Source organism: Canis lupus, chromosome 23 (genome assembly GCF_011100685.1).
Source record: "Canis lupus familiaris isolate Mischka breed German Shepherd chromosome 23, alternate assembly UU_Cfam_GSD_1.0, whole genome shotgun sequence".
In the NCBI taxonomy this organism is placed as follows: Eukaryota; Metazoa; Chordata; class Mammalia; order Carnivora; family Canidae; genus Canis; species Canis lupus.
The window spans coordinates 30,848,255-30,866,960 of NC_049244.1; the positions used below are offsets into that span (position 1 = coordinate 30,848,255).

At 42.5% G+C, this 18,706-nt stretch overlaps 2 protein-coding genes across 29 annotated transcripts in view; both read left to right on the forward strand.

Annotated features, from left to right (window-relative positions):
* TMEM108 (transmembrane protein 108) overlaps positions 1–2,034 on the forward strand; it is a 343,329-nt gene extending 341,295 nt beyond the window's left edge. For all 28 annotated transcript variants that reach the window (XM_038570880.1, XM_038570881.1, XM_038570882.1 and 25 more), the window contains one exon: positions 462–2,034. In XM_038570880.1, the coding sequence (XP_038426808.1) occupies positions 462–584 (123 nt within the window). In that variant the 3' untranslated portion in view covers positions 585–2,034. The remainder of the gene's footprint in view (positions 1–461) is intronic.
* A 2,633-nt stretch (positions 2,035–4,667) lies between these two features.
* The window catches only part of BFSP2 (beaded filament structural protein 2), a 59,958-nt gene continuing 45,919 nt past the window's right edge, over positions 4,668–18,706 (forward strand). The window contains exon 1 of the mRNA XM_038570900.1: positions 4,668–5,156. Coding sequence (XP_038426828.1) covers positions 4,668–5,156 — 489 coding nt within the window. The remainder of the gene's footprint in view (positions 5,157–18,706) is intronic.

The window sequence follows — 18,706 nt, forward strand, 5'->3', positions numbered from 1 at the left end:
GGCTCAGACAGGTGAATGGTAAGAGAAGAAAAAGGTGGGAAATGTAGGGCATGAAAGTGCAGGTAGGGAAAGCTGCCAAGTCTCCCAGAGATCTGTGAGAAAGAGGCAGGAAGGAGAATCAGGGGCCCACATAGACCCAGTTTTACCCACGAAGGCAGTGGGCCATGCGCTCACTGTGTGTTGCACATGGCAAGCCTTCTCAGACTTCTCAGTGGAAAGCAGTCCCATCTCTGGCAACCTGTCATTCAGGAAGCAGGAAATCTTCCTGCAGAAGAGCAGAGAGGGCTCTGCACTTCAGCATTGACAGTGAGGACGATGAAAATGTTTACCAAGCAATCCTATTTGGAAATGGATGTCCTCCTGTGTGTGTGTTTCCTTATGAATGTTTTCCTTATGAATGTGTGTTTCCTTATGAACGGAACCCTCCAAGTTCATACCATCTCCTCCCTCTCTCCTCTCAGGACCAGCTCTCGGAGCCCCGATCCCCAGCCAATGGCGACTACAGAGACACTGGGATGGTCCTTGTTAATCCCTTCTGCCAGGAAACACTGTTTGTGGGAAATGATCAAGTATCAGAGATCTAACTGCAGCAGCCCTTGCTTTGCTGTTCCCTACCTGTCGTCTCTAAATTATAAATATACAAATATATATTATAAATATAATCTTTGTGTAACCCTGACTTAATAAGAAACATTTTCAGCTTTTTTTTCCTAAGAATTGTCAACATCTTTTTTATAAGTGTGGTTTAAAAAAAAAAAAAAAAAACTTTACAGAATGATCCGTGGCTTTATAAAATAAAGGTATTTCTAAGCAAAGCAGTTGCATTGATTGCTTCTCTTAATAACTGTCATTGAGTACTTGGGGGTCCCAGCAGCCCCAGGCAGGTGAGGAAAGAAATAGACCTGTGGAAGTGAAATGTTAAAATAGTCAAGAACACAGCTTCTTAAAGTTCTGGTTCTTCTGGATTCAGTGGGACCCCACTTCCTCCCCCTGCACACCAGTGAAGGCAACTGGACCACCCAAGGGGAAGCAGCAGACTCATGCACAGAGCAGGAAAAGGGGACCTCTCATCACCCCAGCGGATGATCCTGTACCCACACAGTGGCACCATTGACTGTCAAGGCTAATACCATCTGAGTTCAGGACAGCAGGCAGGAAGGAACGTGCAGCCCTCAGGAGTCTGTGGAGGACATTAGGCATCCCAAGGCCACATCCTCCTAACATCACACGACAGGGAGCTTCCACTGTGCTTACAGGACTGCCTTGCCCTGGCAGAAAAAAAGCCCCACCCACCCCCAAGCACATTCCTGCATCCTCTCCAACACCCACATCTGCTTTAAAACTCGTGCCTTTCTCTGAAGATGGTTTAGATGTGGATCCTAACCCTGGAGCTTTGGAATGCTTGCCCTTCTTCACAAATCAAATGTTTATTGGGGTTCAGCTTTGTTTTCTCAAAAGGCATCACATTTTGCCCCTTGAGGAACATGTTTATATAAAAGGCCTTGAAGTGTGGAGCTGTGATTTTCTAAACCCTCCTGTGATCTTACAAAACAAAGATTGTCAAGGTGGATTGCTTGGGAGAAGACATCACCATATCCCTATCCCTCCTTGACACAAGCAGGTGGACCTGCTTGTGGGTCTGCAGGTGGGCTTGCCACCCGGCATTCATTTCCCAGTCTCCCCTGCATGGCTGCCTCTGCAGATGGCTGGCCAGCCACCTCCCCTAGCCCACACTCAGGAGGGTCAGACCCGCAGAGACCAGGGGCTTCCACAGATGGCTGCTTCTCACTTTTTTCCTAATAGATGGTGGGGAGAGAAGAGAACTGCTTTGACTCTTTCTCTAAAGAAAATTAGTTTGATAGTATATTTTGAATATAGATGTTCTTATAGTCAGATTGGGAATTGAACTTGAATGTTGATTCACATGTTTGTGTTGTTGCTGTGGTCTTTTTATCATAACTTTTTCCTTTCTTCCTACATTTCCTTAAAAAAAAAAAAAAAGATGGCCTTCAAAAATGTGTGTTCTCAATGTTGTATGAATCTACTTAACATGAGTTTGGTGGTTGTCTCTCTTTAAAGACTCTTCAACCCACAAGGAAGCAGGTTAAATGTTGCTCTGAGATTCGTTTGCCAGCGTGCTGCTGTCTGAGCTTTTAACCTTATATTTCTGTCTGCTATTGCATTTACTATAGCAATGTGTGTGCATATATAAAGAAATATGTTTGTAAAGTAAAATTATATATAATATATGTAATCAAAGATACATATGTTATATATACACATATATATATGTGGATGTATGACTTATTTTTCCTTATCCACAGAATTCAACTACCATGTATATATAAATAAACTTATTTTATTAGCCAGAGGATTAAGTTGCTAATGCATTTTGCATTCTTTTCATTTTAAAATAACTTTTAAGTCTTCCTTAAGAACTGACACTGCTTAATGTTCATCTGTACTTTTTAATCTATTTTAACAATAGGTTGGGTTTTATGAGCGTAATGAACTAATAGGATTAGCAATTTGTCATTTGATAATACAAACCCTTTAGAACATGTTTGTGATGTCTCCAAAACAGAGTCGTCTCTCTTTAGGTCTTTGGAAACATTGATGTCAAGTAAAATAAATCCCTTCTCTCTCCTCTTCCTCCCTGGGGCTGAGGGTTCTACTGTATATATCTTTGGGTTGGAGAAAGCTGGAGTTAACCTGGCCACTGAGAGTTAACATTCCATAGAGAATAACAGTGCATAAACGTGACACCTGTGCAAACAACTTATTCAGTAGCTTGAACCCTTCATTTAGCCTTGGATGATACACCCCGGAATTCCTGCAGTTCTCGAGACCTAGTCAGCATCACCTGTGTTAGGAGGATATTATTCTGACAGTCTGGTGGGTGCCATGGACCCTACAGCGTGTACCAGAGATGTATGTCTAAATAAATAAGGGACACTGCCAGCTTTTACTTGACCAAGTTGGTTCCTTATACTGTTAATCATATAACCAACATTAATATTTATGAAGTTTCTTCTGTGTCATTTCAAATAGACAAAGTAGAAGGCGGGGAAAAGTTGTAGTCTTAATCAGCAAGGAAGAGCACATAGAATATTCCAGTAGGTAATCATAGTTTTGACCTCTGCCTGTGTGACTTTGGATAGTATCCTGTTCTCTAGGTGGTGGGAGTCAGAGGGGTTGCTAGATATGTCACTGACTAAGAGTCAGAAGAGGTCTTCTCATCCCAGCTCTGCTACTACCTTGGACAAGTCATTGGAGCTATCAGGGTCCACATCACATAAGGAGTTAATAACCCATCATTTGACACAGTGATTATATTTTTAAAGTAGTGCAGTGCACAGCCCAAATAGTAGTACATGTCAACCCTATATCTACCTCCTAAAGTTGAGTTGAGAATTCAATGAAATAAAGTATGGAAACCATACACAACACTAGGATGGATTCAATACACACTAGAAATTGACTCCCTTCCCCTTCTCTCACTTGAGGTGGGTTCTCATGTTACAGGATTTGGGATAAATATCCAGCTCTGGATTAATTGTGGCTACTTGGATTCTCTAGTGCAGAACTTAAGTGCAGTAGGTTTTAGGTTTTAGTGGGTTTTGTTATCTCAGAGGATCTTTTTTAGACCTGTAAAAGTACTTGAGATGTGACCATAACAACATACCTTAGTAGGTGCTGACAGTAAGAATTAAAACCCAGGGGTGTCATCAAATCCTAACTTGAAGCACCCTTAAAGAGCTTACTGGAAAACCTCTTTGTTCTTATTTATTAGTCTTCTGGAAAATGGAGAAACAGAAGTGTAGGAAACAGCTACAGCATAAGAAGTGCCCAACATGTGTGAGACCTGAATTTGCCCAGGGTGGTTGTCTACTACTTAGAGAGAGCTCAGGCCAGTGCGTGGGAAGTAATGTCCAGAGACATGGAGCAACATGGCCAACATCAAGCAGCTGATAAACAGCAGTGTTCAAGGTAAAAAAAATGCCACCGAAGGACCTGAAGCTGCTACCAGAACTGAGAGAGGGTGAGGGAAGAAACAGGCTTCATTTGTTTCCCTTGAGTTCATGGGGCTGCCTCCACCATGGGTGGTTCACATCCATATCCATTGTCTATTACCTGTGTGGACATGCATGCACATTCACACATTCACATACACAGCACACGTAAGGATGTAGAAAGTTCTGAAATTGGCCCTGGAACATCTGGATTCAGTCCTGGGTCAGCCTAGCCACTCACTACACTTGTGATCTGAGGTCTCTAAGCCTCGGTTTACTCATCTGTGAAATAGGGCTGTTTGATGCCTGCTTTGCCCTCTCTTAGGTGGTGAAGGACACAGACCCAGATGAGCCTCCTCCACAGCCTGCACTGATCTAGCCTCCCCCACCACCAGCAGAAAAATCTGGGAGGTCAGGCACATGACCTTGCAGAGAATGCATGAGTGCCTTTCTGCACACAGCCCTGGGGCAGGGACCATTTCTCTTTCAGCTCAATGAATGGTGGAAGCTCATAGAAAATAGCAGACAAAGCAGGCCTGGGGGTAGGGGAGCTTCCAGAAAGGCCCACGACCGGGCCACAGGGACACTGGGGCTGGAAACCAAAAGCCACTAGGCTCTGTAAACCCACTAGGCAGAGCAGAGGCAGAAGGGGAGATGAGCACAAGGCGAGTGGTGGTGGACATGCCCACCGGGGCCAGCTCCAGCATGCCCCTCCAAAGGCACAGGGCATCCTTCGGGGGAACATGGTCATCATCCTCCCTGGATAGCCCCCCAGCCTCCAGGACCAATGCCTTGGGTGGTCTCATCCGAGCACCCAGAGTCTATGTAGGGATGGCGCCCAGTGGGTTCACAGGTGGCCTGGGCACCCGTGTGACACGCCGGGCTCTGGGCATCAGCAGTGTTTTCCTGCAGGGCCTGCGGAGCTCAGGTCTTGCCACAGCACCAGCTCCAGGTCTGGAGAGGAACCTCAGTACAGTTGAGGACCTGGGGGGTTGCCTGGTGGAATACATGGCCAAGGTTCATGCCCTCGAGAGCGTCAGCCAAGAGCTGGAGGCACAGCTGCGGATGCACCTGGAGAGCAAAGCCACACGCTCAGAAAGCTGGGGTGCCCTCAGGGCCTCCTGGGCCAGCAGTTGCCAGCAGGTGAGTGCCTGGGCCATGCCCAAGGGCTTTGCGTAGGGCCAGGAGAGGGTGCTGACAGCCGCCTGAGGGGTCATTATCAGAGAGCAAGAATGCTGAGGCGGGGCAGGGGAGTAAATGGTTTGAAGCCAAAGAAACTGACCACAACCTCTCATTTCATGCTAAAAAATACTAATGATAATGAAAACAATAATGACAGCTATCATTTACTGAGGTAGACTAAGGGCCAGGCCCAGTTCCCTGTACACGAACTATCTCCTATGTTCAAAGCAATACTATGCAGAGGCTCATTTACCGATTGCATTTTTCAGATGAGAAAACTGAGGCACAAAGGAATTATGTAATTTGCCCAAGATTTGCAGCCTGTAGGGAAGCTGAGCTTTGAGCCTGAATTGTTTCAGTTCCAAAGCTTGCATTTGTCCCATAACCCTGTTAAGAAGAGGTTTTGTGTTAAGAAAGGGTTTTCACAGCCATCATCAAATGGAACACCATAGAATGGATGAGGCATCAAAAACAAGGATAAATGGAGGTGTGTTCCTGTATCCATCTGCTACAGAACTGTCCAATAGAAATATGAGCCACCTGGTAATTGATAAGTTTCTATTACAGTAAAAAAATAAAAAGAAACAGATGAAGCTAATTTTAGCATCAATATATTTTAAATGTTATTTCAACAGGTAATCAACATTTAAAATATTAATGTGATAGTTTACATGAAATAGAACTTTCTGCAGTGACTGAAATGTCCTATATCCACACCGTCCTGTCTGGTGGCCACAGCCATATATGGCTATTGAGCACATGAATCCTGGCTAATAAGACTGAAGAATTGAGTTTTTATTTTTATTTTATTTTATTTTATTTTATTTTATTTTATTTTATTTTATATTTTATTTACTACATGTGGCCAGTGCTATCCTATTGGACAGGGCTGGACACAGAGGTTTCATCTTTCTCCCTTGCTTGGTCAGGATGTGCTCTCCTGGGTGATTTCCGCAGAGCGCTGAGCTCATCTGTCATGTCTGGCCTGCAGCCTACTGTTCTACCACCAGGACTCCAGCCAGCATTGCACATCTCATCAGATCTCTGTGGGTGGCTGGCTTCTCTTTCCCTTCCCTACCCAACCTCCCCCCGATACATGCTGATCTTGGGATCCCTCTGAGCTACATGGGCCTCTAATTCAGCCAGGAACTGCCAGCTTGGACCCCTTGGGCCCTAGAGGCCAGCATGCACTCCCCAAGAGGAGATCACAAACTTCTATTTGTGTGTGGCTAAGTGATGCAGTGCAGGCACACTGAGAGGCTCCCCATTTCCCTTCCTGCCTCCCATTTCATCTGAGGATGCTTCTCCTTCATTGTCAGTCAGTGCCCGACCGTCAGCTTAGGACATATGATATACAACACTGTCCTCTTGGCTTTCCTCTGGAGCTGTTGTTCTGCTTACATCCATCTGGGCTATAAGGGAGAGCCATCTTAAAGCAGCCTGGGGCTTAAAGCTGTCAAATCTAAGAAAGCCACCCCTCCCAGATTCTCCCTAGCAGTCCTGATTCCAAGTATTTGTGTCCTATAAACCAGCAGGCTGTTCCTATATGTTCCAATATTTCAGCCTGTGTAGGACAAGAAATTGTTCTGCATTCAGACGCCACCCAGACTTTTCATGAGAAGTCAGGCATCCTAATTTCTAAGTCAAAACGTATAGACACAAAACTTAGTCCATATTCAATAGATCCTGATGTGGTCTGGCTCCAGCTAGCTACAGGGGATTGGGCAACTTTCTCAACTTCTCTAAACCTCAGTGTCCTTATCTGTAAAATGAGTACAATGCCACAGCCATTCTAGCAAATCCATAGATATCTAAGTTGCATGGTTCCTGCCTGTGGGCAGACCATAGATTAGCAAACTGCTCCCTGAGAGCAGCACAGCCAAAGTGCCACCAGAGCCAAGGACACAGAGACATTCAATCCTGTCACTGAATCCCAAATGAGGGTCATTTCTCTCTTAACTGACCATAAGTGAGATACTTCATATGAATACAGACTTCCCTTCTTCTTTTGTTTAAAAGCGTGGACTTGATGGGATCCCTGGATGGCGCAGCGGTTTGGCGCCTGCCTTTGGCCCAGGGCGTGATCCTGGAGACCCAGGGTCGAATCCCACATCGGGCTCCCGGTGCATGGGGCCTGCTTCTCCCTCTGCCTGTGTCTCTGCCTCTCTCTCTCTCTGTGACTATCATAAATTAAAAAAAAAAAAAAAAAAAAAAAAGCGTGGACTTGAGATACAGTGAGACTGACCTGTAAAATGCAGTTATTGCTGTATCACACAACCTAGCCTTCCAACAATATTAAGCTCTGTTCCACCAAAAAGAAAGAAAGAAAATTCTACATTTTTGAGAAATGCACATTAATTTTCCTTTGTTGTAGTTACAATACTGACCCACACTATCCAGCCCTCCCAGCTTCAACATAACGTTTTTAAGATGACTTTGCTGATGCCCGCTCTCCTTCCTGGTATTCTCCACCCAGTCACCGGTGTGATCTTTTGACATGTGGGATCTGACTACATTATGTCCCTAGCCAACACCTTTCTGGGCTCCTCATCACTGACAGGACACAATCTGTGACTCAGGGCTCAGTCTACAAGGCCCTTAAGAAGCAACCGCTAAGTCCTAGCCACACCACCCACCTAGGAGCCCCTGAACACACCATGTGTCCTCAGCCTGCTCCTCAGTTCCTTCTGTGATCTCATGACAGCCTGTACACACATTCATGGTGGTAGTTACCATGTTGTCCTATGGTCACTTGCCTGTCCATGCCCTCACACACTAGGCCCACTTAGGAAGGACCAGGTCTCCCTAACACTGGGAAGAGTAGAAAAGGCATAAACTGGAAGTTCACCTGGGAGTCAGGTGAACTTACATTTGGATGGTGGCACTGCCATTTACTAGCTAGGTGACTTTAGGTCAGTTACTTCTCTCAATTTTTCTTTTCATTTGCCATTTGAAGATGGCTGTATCTACTGAGCAGAAATGCTAAGAGGGTTAACCAAATATAATATACCCAATAAAAAAATAATAATAATAATATACCCAATAAAATCAGTGGTTAACAGCTTAGAAAGACTTTCTTCACTCATGGCATTGCAGATACCTGAAACCATGTACACGATTGATACTCAACAGTGATTAGCTAGTAAGTTCTGCCACTTATTTGGACCAGCCAGTCCTTTGCTCTATGTCTCCCTTTCCCCATCTATAAAGTGAATGAGCACCTCCCAGGGTCGCTGTGAACATGAAATAAAATAAGATGCAAAAGGGAGCATTAGAGAAGGGTACCTGAGTGGCTCCGTCGGTTAAGCATCTGACTCCTGATTTTAGCTCAGGTCATGATCTCAGAGTCATGGAATCAAGCCCCACACTGGGCAACATGCTGGGCATGGAATCTGCTTAAGATTCTCCTTCTCCCATTGCCCTACCCCTGCTCTCACATGCTGGCTCTCTCTCTAAAAAGAAGGTGGGGACGGGCATTAGGAACTGTGAAGTACTGTGCACATGCAGAGGCCATCCTGAGTCAGAGTACCAGTCCTCTCAGGGTCAGGTCTCTGACCAAAGGACTTGCTTCTGGAGACCATGGCCCCCCTTCAGGGCCTTAGTTGAACCCTTTCTTCCTCTCTCCACCCCTAACAGAATCCTCTTCACCCAACAGCCTTGACATGACAGCTCCCTCCCAAGTCCTATCTGCCCCCAAATGGCAGGGCCAACTTCTGGCTACACAGAAACAAAGACTTACCCACTGAGGAATGGAGCCCCCACTGCCTTCCTGGGTGCTTTTTCATGGAGCCGTAGACCCAACAACCAGCCAGATCCCCCAGAACTGCACGAGGGGCCCACCTCCACCAGAGTCCCTAACCTAGACCCAGAGAACAGACTACTAGCAATTCATTTATTTCAGAAAGTGCTGCCTTTCCTTCACACAGGTTTCAGAGGCAGCCATGTCATGCTAAGAATTTCTGGGCTCCAGAAATCCAAAGCTCTCAGCTGCCCAGTTGCACAACTCCAGGAACCCCAAGCCCCTCTTCACCTCCACCCACCCACCCCCCACCTCCAACAAGGGCCTAGTTCACAGATCCAGGAAGGGTCAAATTTGCTTCTTGGAGTGGGTCATAGATTCAGTGCTGGCAGCACCACAGTGCATTTGACAAGCAACAAGAGGGGAAGAGCAAACCTTTTGTCCACTCTTGAACCAGGTACCTACAGAGTGGCACTGAGCTTCAATACTCTTAGGACTACCTAAAGAGGAGATAGAACTCAGTGGCACTGAGCTTCAATACTCCTAGGACTACCTAAGGATAGGAAGATGGGACTACCTATCTTCCATGAATTGGAGTGGCCAGTCTGTGGGAAAGGAAGATGCTTGGCTTGACTCCTTGCCTCCTCCCCTTGACCAGGACAAAGCACATCAGTGCAGTCACTGGCAGAAAGGATAACCCAGCAGTTGGTGGGCCACACAGTGCCCCACGTGGTGGAGCAGGGCCCCTAGGGGGCCTAGGAGAGTTTGCATTTGCCCCCTTGAGTATCCTGTGTCTGGATGTGTCTGAGGATGTATAAGATTAATTAGCAAAAATTACTATGACAAGTCAAGAGAAAAACCATACCATCTCATATTTTAACACATTTATTTACTTATTTATTTACATTTTACCACCTTTATTTTTTAAATTGTATTTAAATTCAATTAATTAACATATAATGTATTACTGGTTTCAGAGGTAGAGGTCAGTGATTCATAAGTCTTACATAAAACCCAATCCTCATTACATCATGTGCCCTCTTGAATGTCCATCACTCAGTTTATCCCATCCCCACCTCCCCCTCCCTTCCCCTCCAGAGACCCTCAGTTTGTTTCCTATGATTAAGAGTCTCTCATGGTTTGTCTCCCTCTCTGATTTTATCTTGTTTCTTGTTTTGATCTCTTCCCCTATGATCCTCTGTTTTGTTTCATAAATTCCACATATGAGTGAGTTCCTATGATAATTGTCTTTCTCTAATTGACTTATTTTGCTTAGCATAATACCCTCTAGTTCTATCCACGTTGTTGTGAATGGCAAGATTTCAAATTTTTTGATGGCTGAGTAGTATTCCATTATATATATATACCACATCTTTGTAACCCATTTATCTGTTGATGGACATCTGGGCTCTTTCCATAGTTTAACCATTGTGGACATTGCTGCTATAAACATTGAGGTGTGGGTGCCCCTTCAAGGAGTGTCACATTTTCATTTTGCACCAGGACCCACAAATCACATAACCAATCCTGGCTAGGGTTCATGTATATGAAGTTCTTTTTCACTTCCAAACCTCTCTCTCTCCACTCCTCAGGTGTGTAAGAAACTCTCACACTTCTGCTAAGGAGAAAAAACAGACAGGAAAACTCCCAGGTGATGACCAGGAGGCCACAGAGGGCATAGCCCCTGCCCATTGCTTGGGCAGAAAGTGGTTCTTTCCCTCTCCTGCTTTACCAAATGCTCCTGACCTTCTTTGCCTAGCAAATGATGCTCATAATAAGCTCCAGCGGCAATGTCAGACCCTTTCATCTTCAAAGAGACCAAACACAAGCTTGGAATTAGGCAGCCTCCCCGCCTTGGAGCTGCAGATAAAAGGAGAGTGGGGACAGAGGAGGTGCAGCCAGGTAGGTGGAGTCTCAAAGCAAAAGGAGCAAGCCATGGCCAAGGCCAGAGAGACGCTGCCTGGGAAAGAAAGGGGAACATGGAGGCTTCTGTTCCACTGAAATTATTGGTCTCCATGGGAGAAAACAGCAGCTTATACCTCAGACAGCTGAGGTGGTTAGCTGGAGGAAAAGGAAATCAAAATTATTAAAAGGCAAGAGAATTAGAATTTAAAATGGACCTGATTTGAATATCCTTCCTGCTGTTCACAGTTCCTCTTTCTGGCCCTTGCAGAGAGAGAGAGCTCAGACTCTGAGGATCAGCCTATTTGGGGAAACTGCTGGATACTCAGACAATCCAGGTGAGGGCCAGTTCTCTCCCCACAGAACCTATAGTCCTAGTGGGTTTAAAAAGAGAGAGAAAAAAAAAACAAGAATTAACCACCCCCCACAGCGCCAGCACCCCCACCAGCCCCGAATAAGAAGGCAAAAGGATCATTGTTCGTGATTCACAACCTGGTATCCCTGAAAGAGGGAGAAAGAACCAGAAGCTATTTTAGTATATGCACCAGCCTGAATACATTTACCCAAGATAAACCACCCCATCTATTTCTTAATACTGTACATGCACTTTGTCAAGTCAGAGCAGGTCAGTAAGGTAGTTCCTTTGTTAGCCAAGTTACAAGGGACACTAAAGTATCATTAGAAATGTAGTTATACAGAGAAAAAAAATGTATTCAGGAGAATTCCTCTCATTGTAAATGACATATGAGATTGGAAAAATATTTTCATGGAGCAGGAGGAAAGAGGGAGGTATGAGGCTGCTCTCAAGGGTCTTGGCCAAGTAATATAGGTGGTCACCAAACTGCTTTCTAAGAAGGGTAGTTTCTGATTTCCTGTGGGGGGGGGGGGGGTCTTGCTTTGCTAAGCAGAGTATATCTGTGCAGAAGCAAAACTGCCACAGAAGACAGGGAAGAGAATGAGTGCTGTCACTGGGGGCCACTCTTAACTCTCCTAAGATCTCTTAAAATGTGAGGATCCTGTTGAAGAGTAGAGGACAGGGGAGTCCCCAGTAATGAAAACTAGGGGATGTGCTACAAAGATTGAGGATTCTAAAGCCAGAGAGTCCATAGGTCACACTCAGGCCCAGTAAGTTATTTATTGATATTGCTACATCTTGATTTCTTACCTGAATAATTAGAGTATGTGGAGACTTTCTTGATCTGATAAAATAGCTAAGGAAGAAATACTAGAGGACTTCCTGTAGAAATTAAGAACAAGATAAGTATGCCCACTGGCTCTACTGTTACGTAACTAACATTGGTCAGAGGTAGTAGTTAATGCCAGACAAGAGAAAGCAATTGGAGGTATTAGGTTTGGAGAGAAAAAGGGAAAATGTTGGTCTTTCTGGGAAGTCCAAAAGGATCCATGTGAAAACTGTATAACAAACAATAAGATAATTTAGTAAAGTAGCAGGTTAGAAAATAACATTAAAGACATATGCTAAATACACATATACACACATATATAATATATTCACTTAATATATAAATGGCTACCATCTCATTTATGATAGCAAAAAATAAAATACCTCTGAATAAATTTAACAAGAAATGTCCAAAATGTGTATGAAACAATAATAAAATTCTCTTGAAAGACACAAATGTAAAGAAATACCATGTGTTTGAATATAGACTCAAGAAAATGTCAGTTCTCCATAACTTATAAATTTAATGCAATCCTAATTTTTAAAATTTCATAGGGGTTTCTTTTTAGAACTATAAGGGCTTATTATAAATTTCACTTGTAAAAGCAAAAATGCAAGAATAGCTGAAAAGAATAACTGAAAGAGGAGAGCAAGGAGAGAAAGGGCAGCTCTCCTAGACATTGCAGCGTACTAGAGACTCTCACTCGGAAAGTAATTTCATATCGGCACATAAAAGATGGGAAGACCAAAGGAACAAAATATAAAATTCAAAAGTAAGCTCTGTTACATACATAAATTTAGTTTTGATAAGTGCAGCATTTGAAACCAATGGAGGAAAGGATAGACTTTTTAATAAATGGTACTCAGACAACCAGATAGTCATGAGGAAAATAAAATTGGATCCATCCTTCACCGTACCCTAAATCAATTCCAAATGTATCCTAGATTTATTTAAGTGCATAAAAGGAAACCATACAAGTAGAATACATGACTGAATTCCTTTATAAGCTGGGTGTGAAAGAAGTTTTCCCTGATATAATTCAAAATCTAAAAGAAATAAAGGAAATATTGATGAATCTGATTACCAAAAATTTTTAAATTTTGCATCACGAAATTACACCATAAGCAAAACTAAAAGGCAAATGACAAACTAGACAGAAGTATTTGTGACTCTGAACACAAAGGGTTAACATCCCTATTCTATAAACAGGATTTAGAATTTGCAGTTTTAAAATAAAAGCCAAGAGCAAGCTTACTGTCAAGTAGGCTGGAGATGTTAAACGGGGAACTAACATAAAAATAAATGAAAATGGCTCTGAACTACATAAAAAGATATCCAACTTCACTCATAATAAGAGAAATATGGACAAAACAAAACAAAAACCTACCTGAGATACCATTTTCACTTATCAGATTGGCAAAACTCCAAAAGTATGTCGATCTTTTGTTGGTGAAGTGCTATGGAAACAGCCAATTCCATAGTGCTGATGGGAATAAAAAACTTACAGTGTCTATGGAGAAGAATTTGGCAATATCCAGACAAACAATATATGCATGTATGTACATGTGATTTAATCCAGTGGTCCCACTTCTAGGAATCTCTCCTGATGACACACTGGCAAAAACACCAATAAGAAGTATGCACAAGGCTGTTCATTCCCATATCTATAATGGCAAAAGACTGGAAACAATCCAAATACCTAGCAATAGGGGACTAGCTGAATAAGCAATGATACATCCACAAAAGGAATGAGGAAGAGCTCTATAAGTATTATAGAGTGATGATCTCCTTGCTAAAAAAGCAAGGTGGAGAGAATCTGTATTTCATTCTACCATTTATCTAAGAAAGAAGAAGGTATATGAATATATCCATACATATTCACTTGTAAGTGTAAAAACCAACCACAGATGTTTTTAAGAGATCACTTATAGGAGAAGGGAGGGAGGGAGTAAGTTAGAGAAGAAAAGAATAGACCTTAGAATTCCTTCAATTTATCTTATTATGTGGAGATGACTTTGGAACCATGGAAATATTTTACAGAATTGTAAAAGTGATTTTTAACCACAGTAAGTTGGACATCCCTCATGGGATGCAAATAAGTACTGAAAAAAGAATCTTAAATCACTTTCAGTAATCATATTGATGGTGGCATTGTTCCTATTATTCTAACACTGGTGTGTGTGTGTGTGTGTGTGTGTATACTGTGGGATAAAGCCAAAGAGTAATTCTATTTGTGTCATTGAGAATCGAGATTTTTAGTATGGGTAAAAACAGAGACACTTGTAAGGCAGATAAAATTCAGTGACAATTCTCTAGCCCTGAATTTGAATTGGAATTATCAGTATAAAATCATGGTGTATGTGACCCTAAAATAAATATATGACCATTTCCTAGCTCCAGCCAGTGAAAAGAACTAGAAACAATTGCCAATAGCAATGAGCATTTTTAGCCTCAGATTTCAGTCACTGTCATCTTTCATTAGAAGAACTGAGGCTCTTTAGAGAAATGGCTGAATCCAAGTTTGGGAGCAGGAAGTGTAAGATATGAATCTTAAACATTTCATCATACCAAAACCAAGGAAGCTATAAAGAACTACTAGAGTCATGTCAAAAGACGTAGGAGCCAATTTGAACAAGCTCCCACTAAACAAAGATGGCTATGTATCAATAAGAATATTAACTGCAGGGGTGCCTGGGTGGCTCAGTTGGTTGAACATCTGCTTTTGGCTCAGGTCCTGATCACAGAGTCCTGGGATTGAGCCCTGTGTGGGGCTCCCTGCTGGTGGGGAGTTTGCTTCTCCCTCTCCCTCTGCCCCTCCCTGCCACTTGTGTGCTCACTCTCTCAAATAAATAGATAAATTGTTCATAAAAAGGAAAAAAAAGGATATTAACTGCTAAAAGAAGAGAAAGAATATTAACTGCTATGGATTGAAACACATCAAATATGTTTAAATCTATGCATTCAGTATAATACAAAAAAAAAATCCCACTTATTAGTTGCCTTGGAGTCTGCTGGGGAACCAACTCATTATTTTGAAATTGACAAATAATGAGAAAAAATTAGGAATTTTTCCTGCCTTTCCTATAAGAACTGTGGATCTTTTAAAAGAGCTGAAGAGAAAATTATCCTTTTATAGAAATATTACATCAAAAAAACAAATAATGTAACTATTAATTATTTTATTTATATTTATAACTCCTATTAATCATTAAAATAAAATTCAAATATCACCACTTTGCAACCATAACAAAATAATGGATCTAGGCAATAACAATCATCAAATGGCTACTAATATCACAAAAAGAGAGACCAGCAAACATGTACCTCCTGGTGGAGTACACAACATCATCTATGATGTAGTCTTACCAGAAAAGAAAAAAGAAAAAGAAAACTGAATGTGATTGAGCCTCAAAATAAAACTGCTAATTTACAGAAAATACAGGGGCCAGAAGAACATGTTAACTGACACTACCAGGATGAAATCAGCAAAACACAGACCGTGGGAAACTATAGAATTAAACACCCATTTTTTTCAACAAGCAAATATCGCAAGGCACAAAAAGGGAGATAAGGGGGAAACCTATAAATTCAAAGAGATTAAACTGACATATCAACCCACTGAAATGAACATTATTTGAACCACTATTCAAGCAAACTGAAAAAATAGACAATTGAAGAAAGATAAACTGGGCATTTGAGAAATTGTTATTAATGTTTAGATGTTATTTTTAGATTTTTGAAGTCATTTTTAAATTTTTTTAAAAGATTTTTTATTTATTTGAGAGAGAGACAGAAAGAGCATGAGCAAAGGGAAGGGCAGATGGAGAGTGAGAGCACTCCCCACTGAGCAGGGAGCCTGACATGGGGCTCCATCCCAGGACCCTGGGATCATGACCTGAGCCAAAATCAAGAGTCAGACGCTTAATTGACTGAGCCACCCAGGGACCCTGAAGGTTATTTTTTAAAGCATCTTTATAATCTAACAATACATATTGAAATATCTAAAGAAGAAATAATGCTATCTGAGATTTGTTCAAAATGATCCAAGGCAGAGTAGAAATATGAAGAGATATATAGGTGAAACAAAACAGGCCATGCATTTGTAATCACTGGAGCTGGGTGATGGGTATATGGATGAAATAATTATGTAAATTGCTACATGCATAATCAATGCCCAATTAAGTTTGTGGAATTGAATAAATGAGAAGCTACAGACATTAAGTGAGTAGTAACATAAGCAACTGTGTTTACATACTTGTATTCATGAGTTGTTCAACACACCCATCCCACAGGAGTTTGGAGAAGAGAAAGAGTATTGGATGGTCCTCAGTGCGGGTACGCCAGGAGGTTGAGTCTAAATGTGGGACCCAAAGAACATACCAGAAGATGGCCCTTCAGACCAGGATCCAGCATGGACAAAGGTTGAGAGTCAGGATCCAGCCTGACCATCTGCAGAGCAGTCTATGCATGGGGCAGACTTCTCAACTGTCAAAGAGAAATTTTGCACTGAATACTTGTTAAAATCAGTAAGACATATTTTATTCAGACTACTGCAGTAGGGGAGAGACATTTCAGTATAGAGTGGAGCTCAACTCACTGAAACAAAAAACAAAGCTTTTTAAATGCTGGGTGTGCTAAAGGAAGAGTACTGAAGGGGATTAAGGGAGGGAGTGGTCTATGTGATTAGGCCATCTGTGTTTGCTAATTGGCACTTATCCAGAAGAGAAACACACTTCTCATAGCTTTATGACAGGAGCAAATTAGAGGAAGACACCCACCAAAGTCAGCATCCAACCCTCCCACAGGGGCTGGGAGATAGGGAGCTATCTCCCTAGAAGTGTGCATTTCACAGAGATTGTTTTCAGGTCCTTGAAGAAAGATTCTGGGTTGTAGGAGATTTACATCTCCAAGGGGCAGATAAAGGATTTACAATTCCAAGTTTCCTAAAATAACTGCCAAGGAAGAGGGAGGTCAGAGGCCTCTTGACAGGTTTTAGCTGGAATAGAACAATAAATTCTTTTGGCAGCATTGACCTTTCTCAAGCAAGCATTTTAAGGGAGGTAGGTGCATGCTAGGGACCTGGTCTGGGGCTGACAGAAGCCATGTCAGAGTGTGATCAGATTCCTTAGTGGGGGGGGCTAGATGACGTCATTTATGCTGAGAGTTTTCATTCTCATCACCAAGCACCAAGCTCTTTCCGGTCTCTGCTCTGTTCCTCTCACCTCTCTATTCCAAAACCAAGTACAGAATGGGCATGCCATGGTACACAAAAGGCAGCCAACAAATGGTTGGGCAGCCAAGGCTGAATATGGAACCAGCCTCAAGATTTTAAATCAGAACCCTGAAGGGAGCAGAGAGCTCCCTTAAAATCTTACACCACACTGAAATACAAGCAACAACTTCAATGTCCAATACAGCTAAATAACACATCAGAATCCTCTGCAGCTAGGAAAAAAAAAACCAAACAAACAAGGAAGCTTATTATATAGCAAGGTGGGACTAGCACCTATATATATATTATAAAATATATATACATATATAAAATATATGTATATATATATTATAAAAATGCAGGCTGCAAAACCCCATGTATGCTGTGCTACTATTTGGGTCTCTTTAATGCAGGAGAGCAGACTGTCTGGAAGCATGTACAAGGAGTGGTAGCAAAGTATGCTTCTAGTGAGGACTGGAGACAAGAGTAGAAGTAGGTGTACTTTGGGATATGTATACTTTCTGCAGTGTTGGAATGTTTTACCTACATTTTAAAAAATGAAATAATAAAACTCCTGCCAGCAACCTAGGGTGGGTGGGGGTGTCCCAACCAGGTTCAGGTTAGATGAAGCCCTCATAGTGTCACAGAAGCTACTGACGTGTCCCAGGGGGAGAGGAGAAAACTCATCTCCACACTCTCCTCTCAAAGCAAAAACCCAACAAATTAAATAAGCATGTATAGGAGCAATAGGAAAGACTTCATAGTGGGCTACTCTCTCCAGAAGAGCTAAATTAAAATTTAATCCAGGCAGCTGACACAAGTATCAAGGACAAACGTGGTGGCTCTTTACAGAGAATTGTCAAAAGAATGGGTGAACAGAATGCTACGCAGGGCCCCCAGCATTCCTCCAGAGGGTTTATGCAGATCCACCGAAGTTGAGGACTCAATTTAGAGAAATAAAGCCTAGCTTATCATCGTCTGGCTAGGGAAATGCACATAAAGACTCATTTATCTGGTTGTAAACGAGCTAATAGAGCTGACTGTCACAAATGCATTATTCAGCAGAAATGGGAAGTTACTTCAGCTGCTATCAGTAGGTAATGAAAAGCTGTGCACAGGGAGTGGAAAGCTCCGTCACAAAACCAACCTGCTATCAGAAAACAACTTGTAACTTCTATTTATTTATTTCAAAGGCCAATGATTAACCATCTAAAATAAGCCAGAGAAAACACCACAGTATGGAGAGAGAAATCAAGCTAGGCCCCCTCAGGAGAGTCTGGACAAAGTTGTGCAAGAGGCAAGTTACCATGCCTGAATTCTAAGTGCCCACACCTGTCTGCCCACCAGGACCCTGCTCCTCCCTGCCTGCACCCCTCCCCCTCACGCACCCTTCCCAGCCCCTCCTCCTGGCCCTGCTGCCTGGAGCACTTCCAAGCGTCATCCGCAGGTTGCAATTGGGCCACATCTTCTTCAT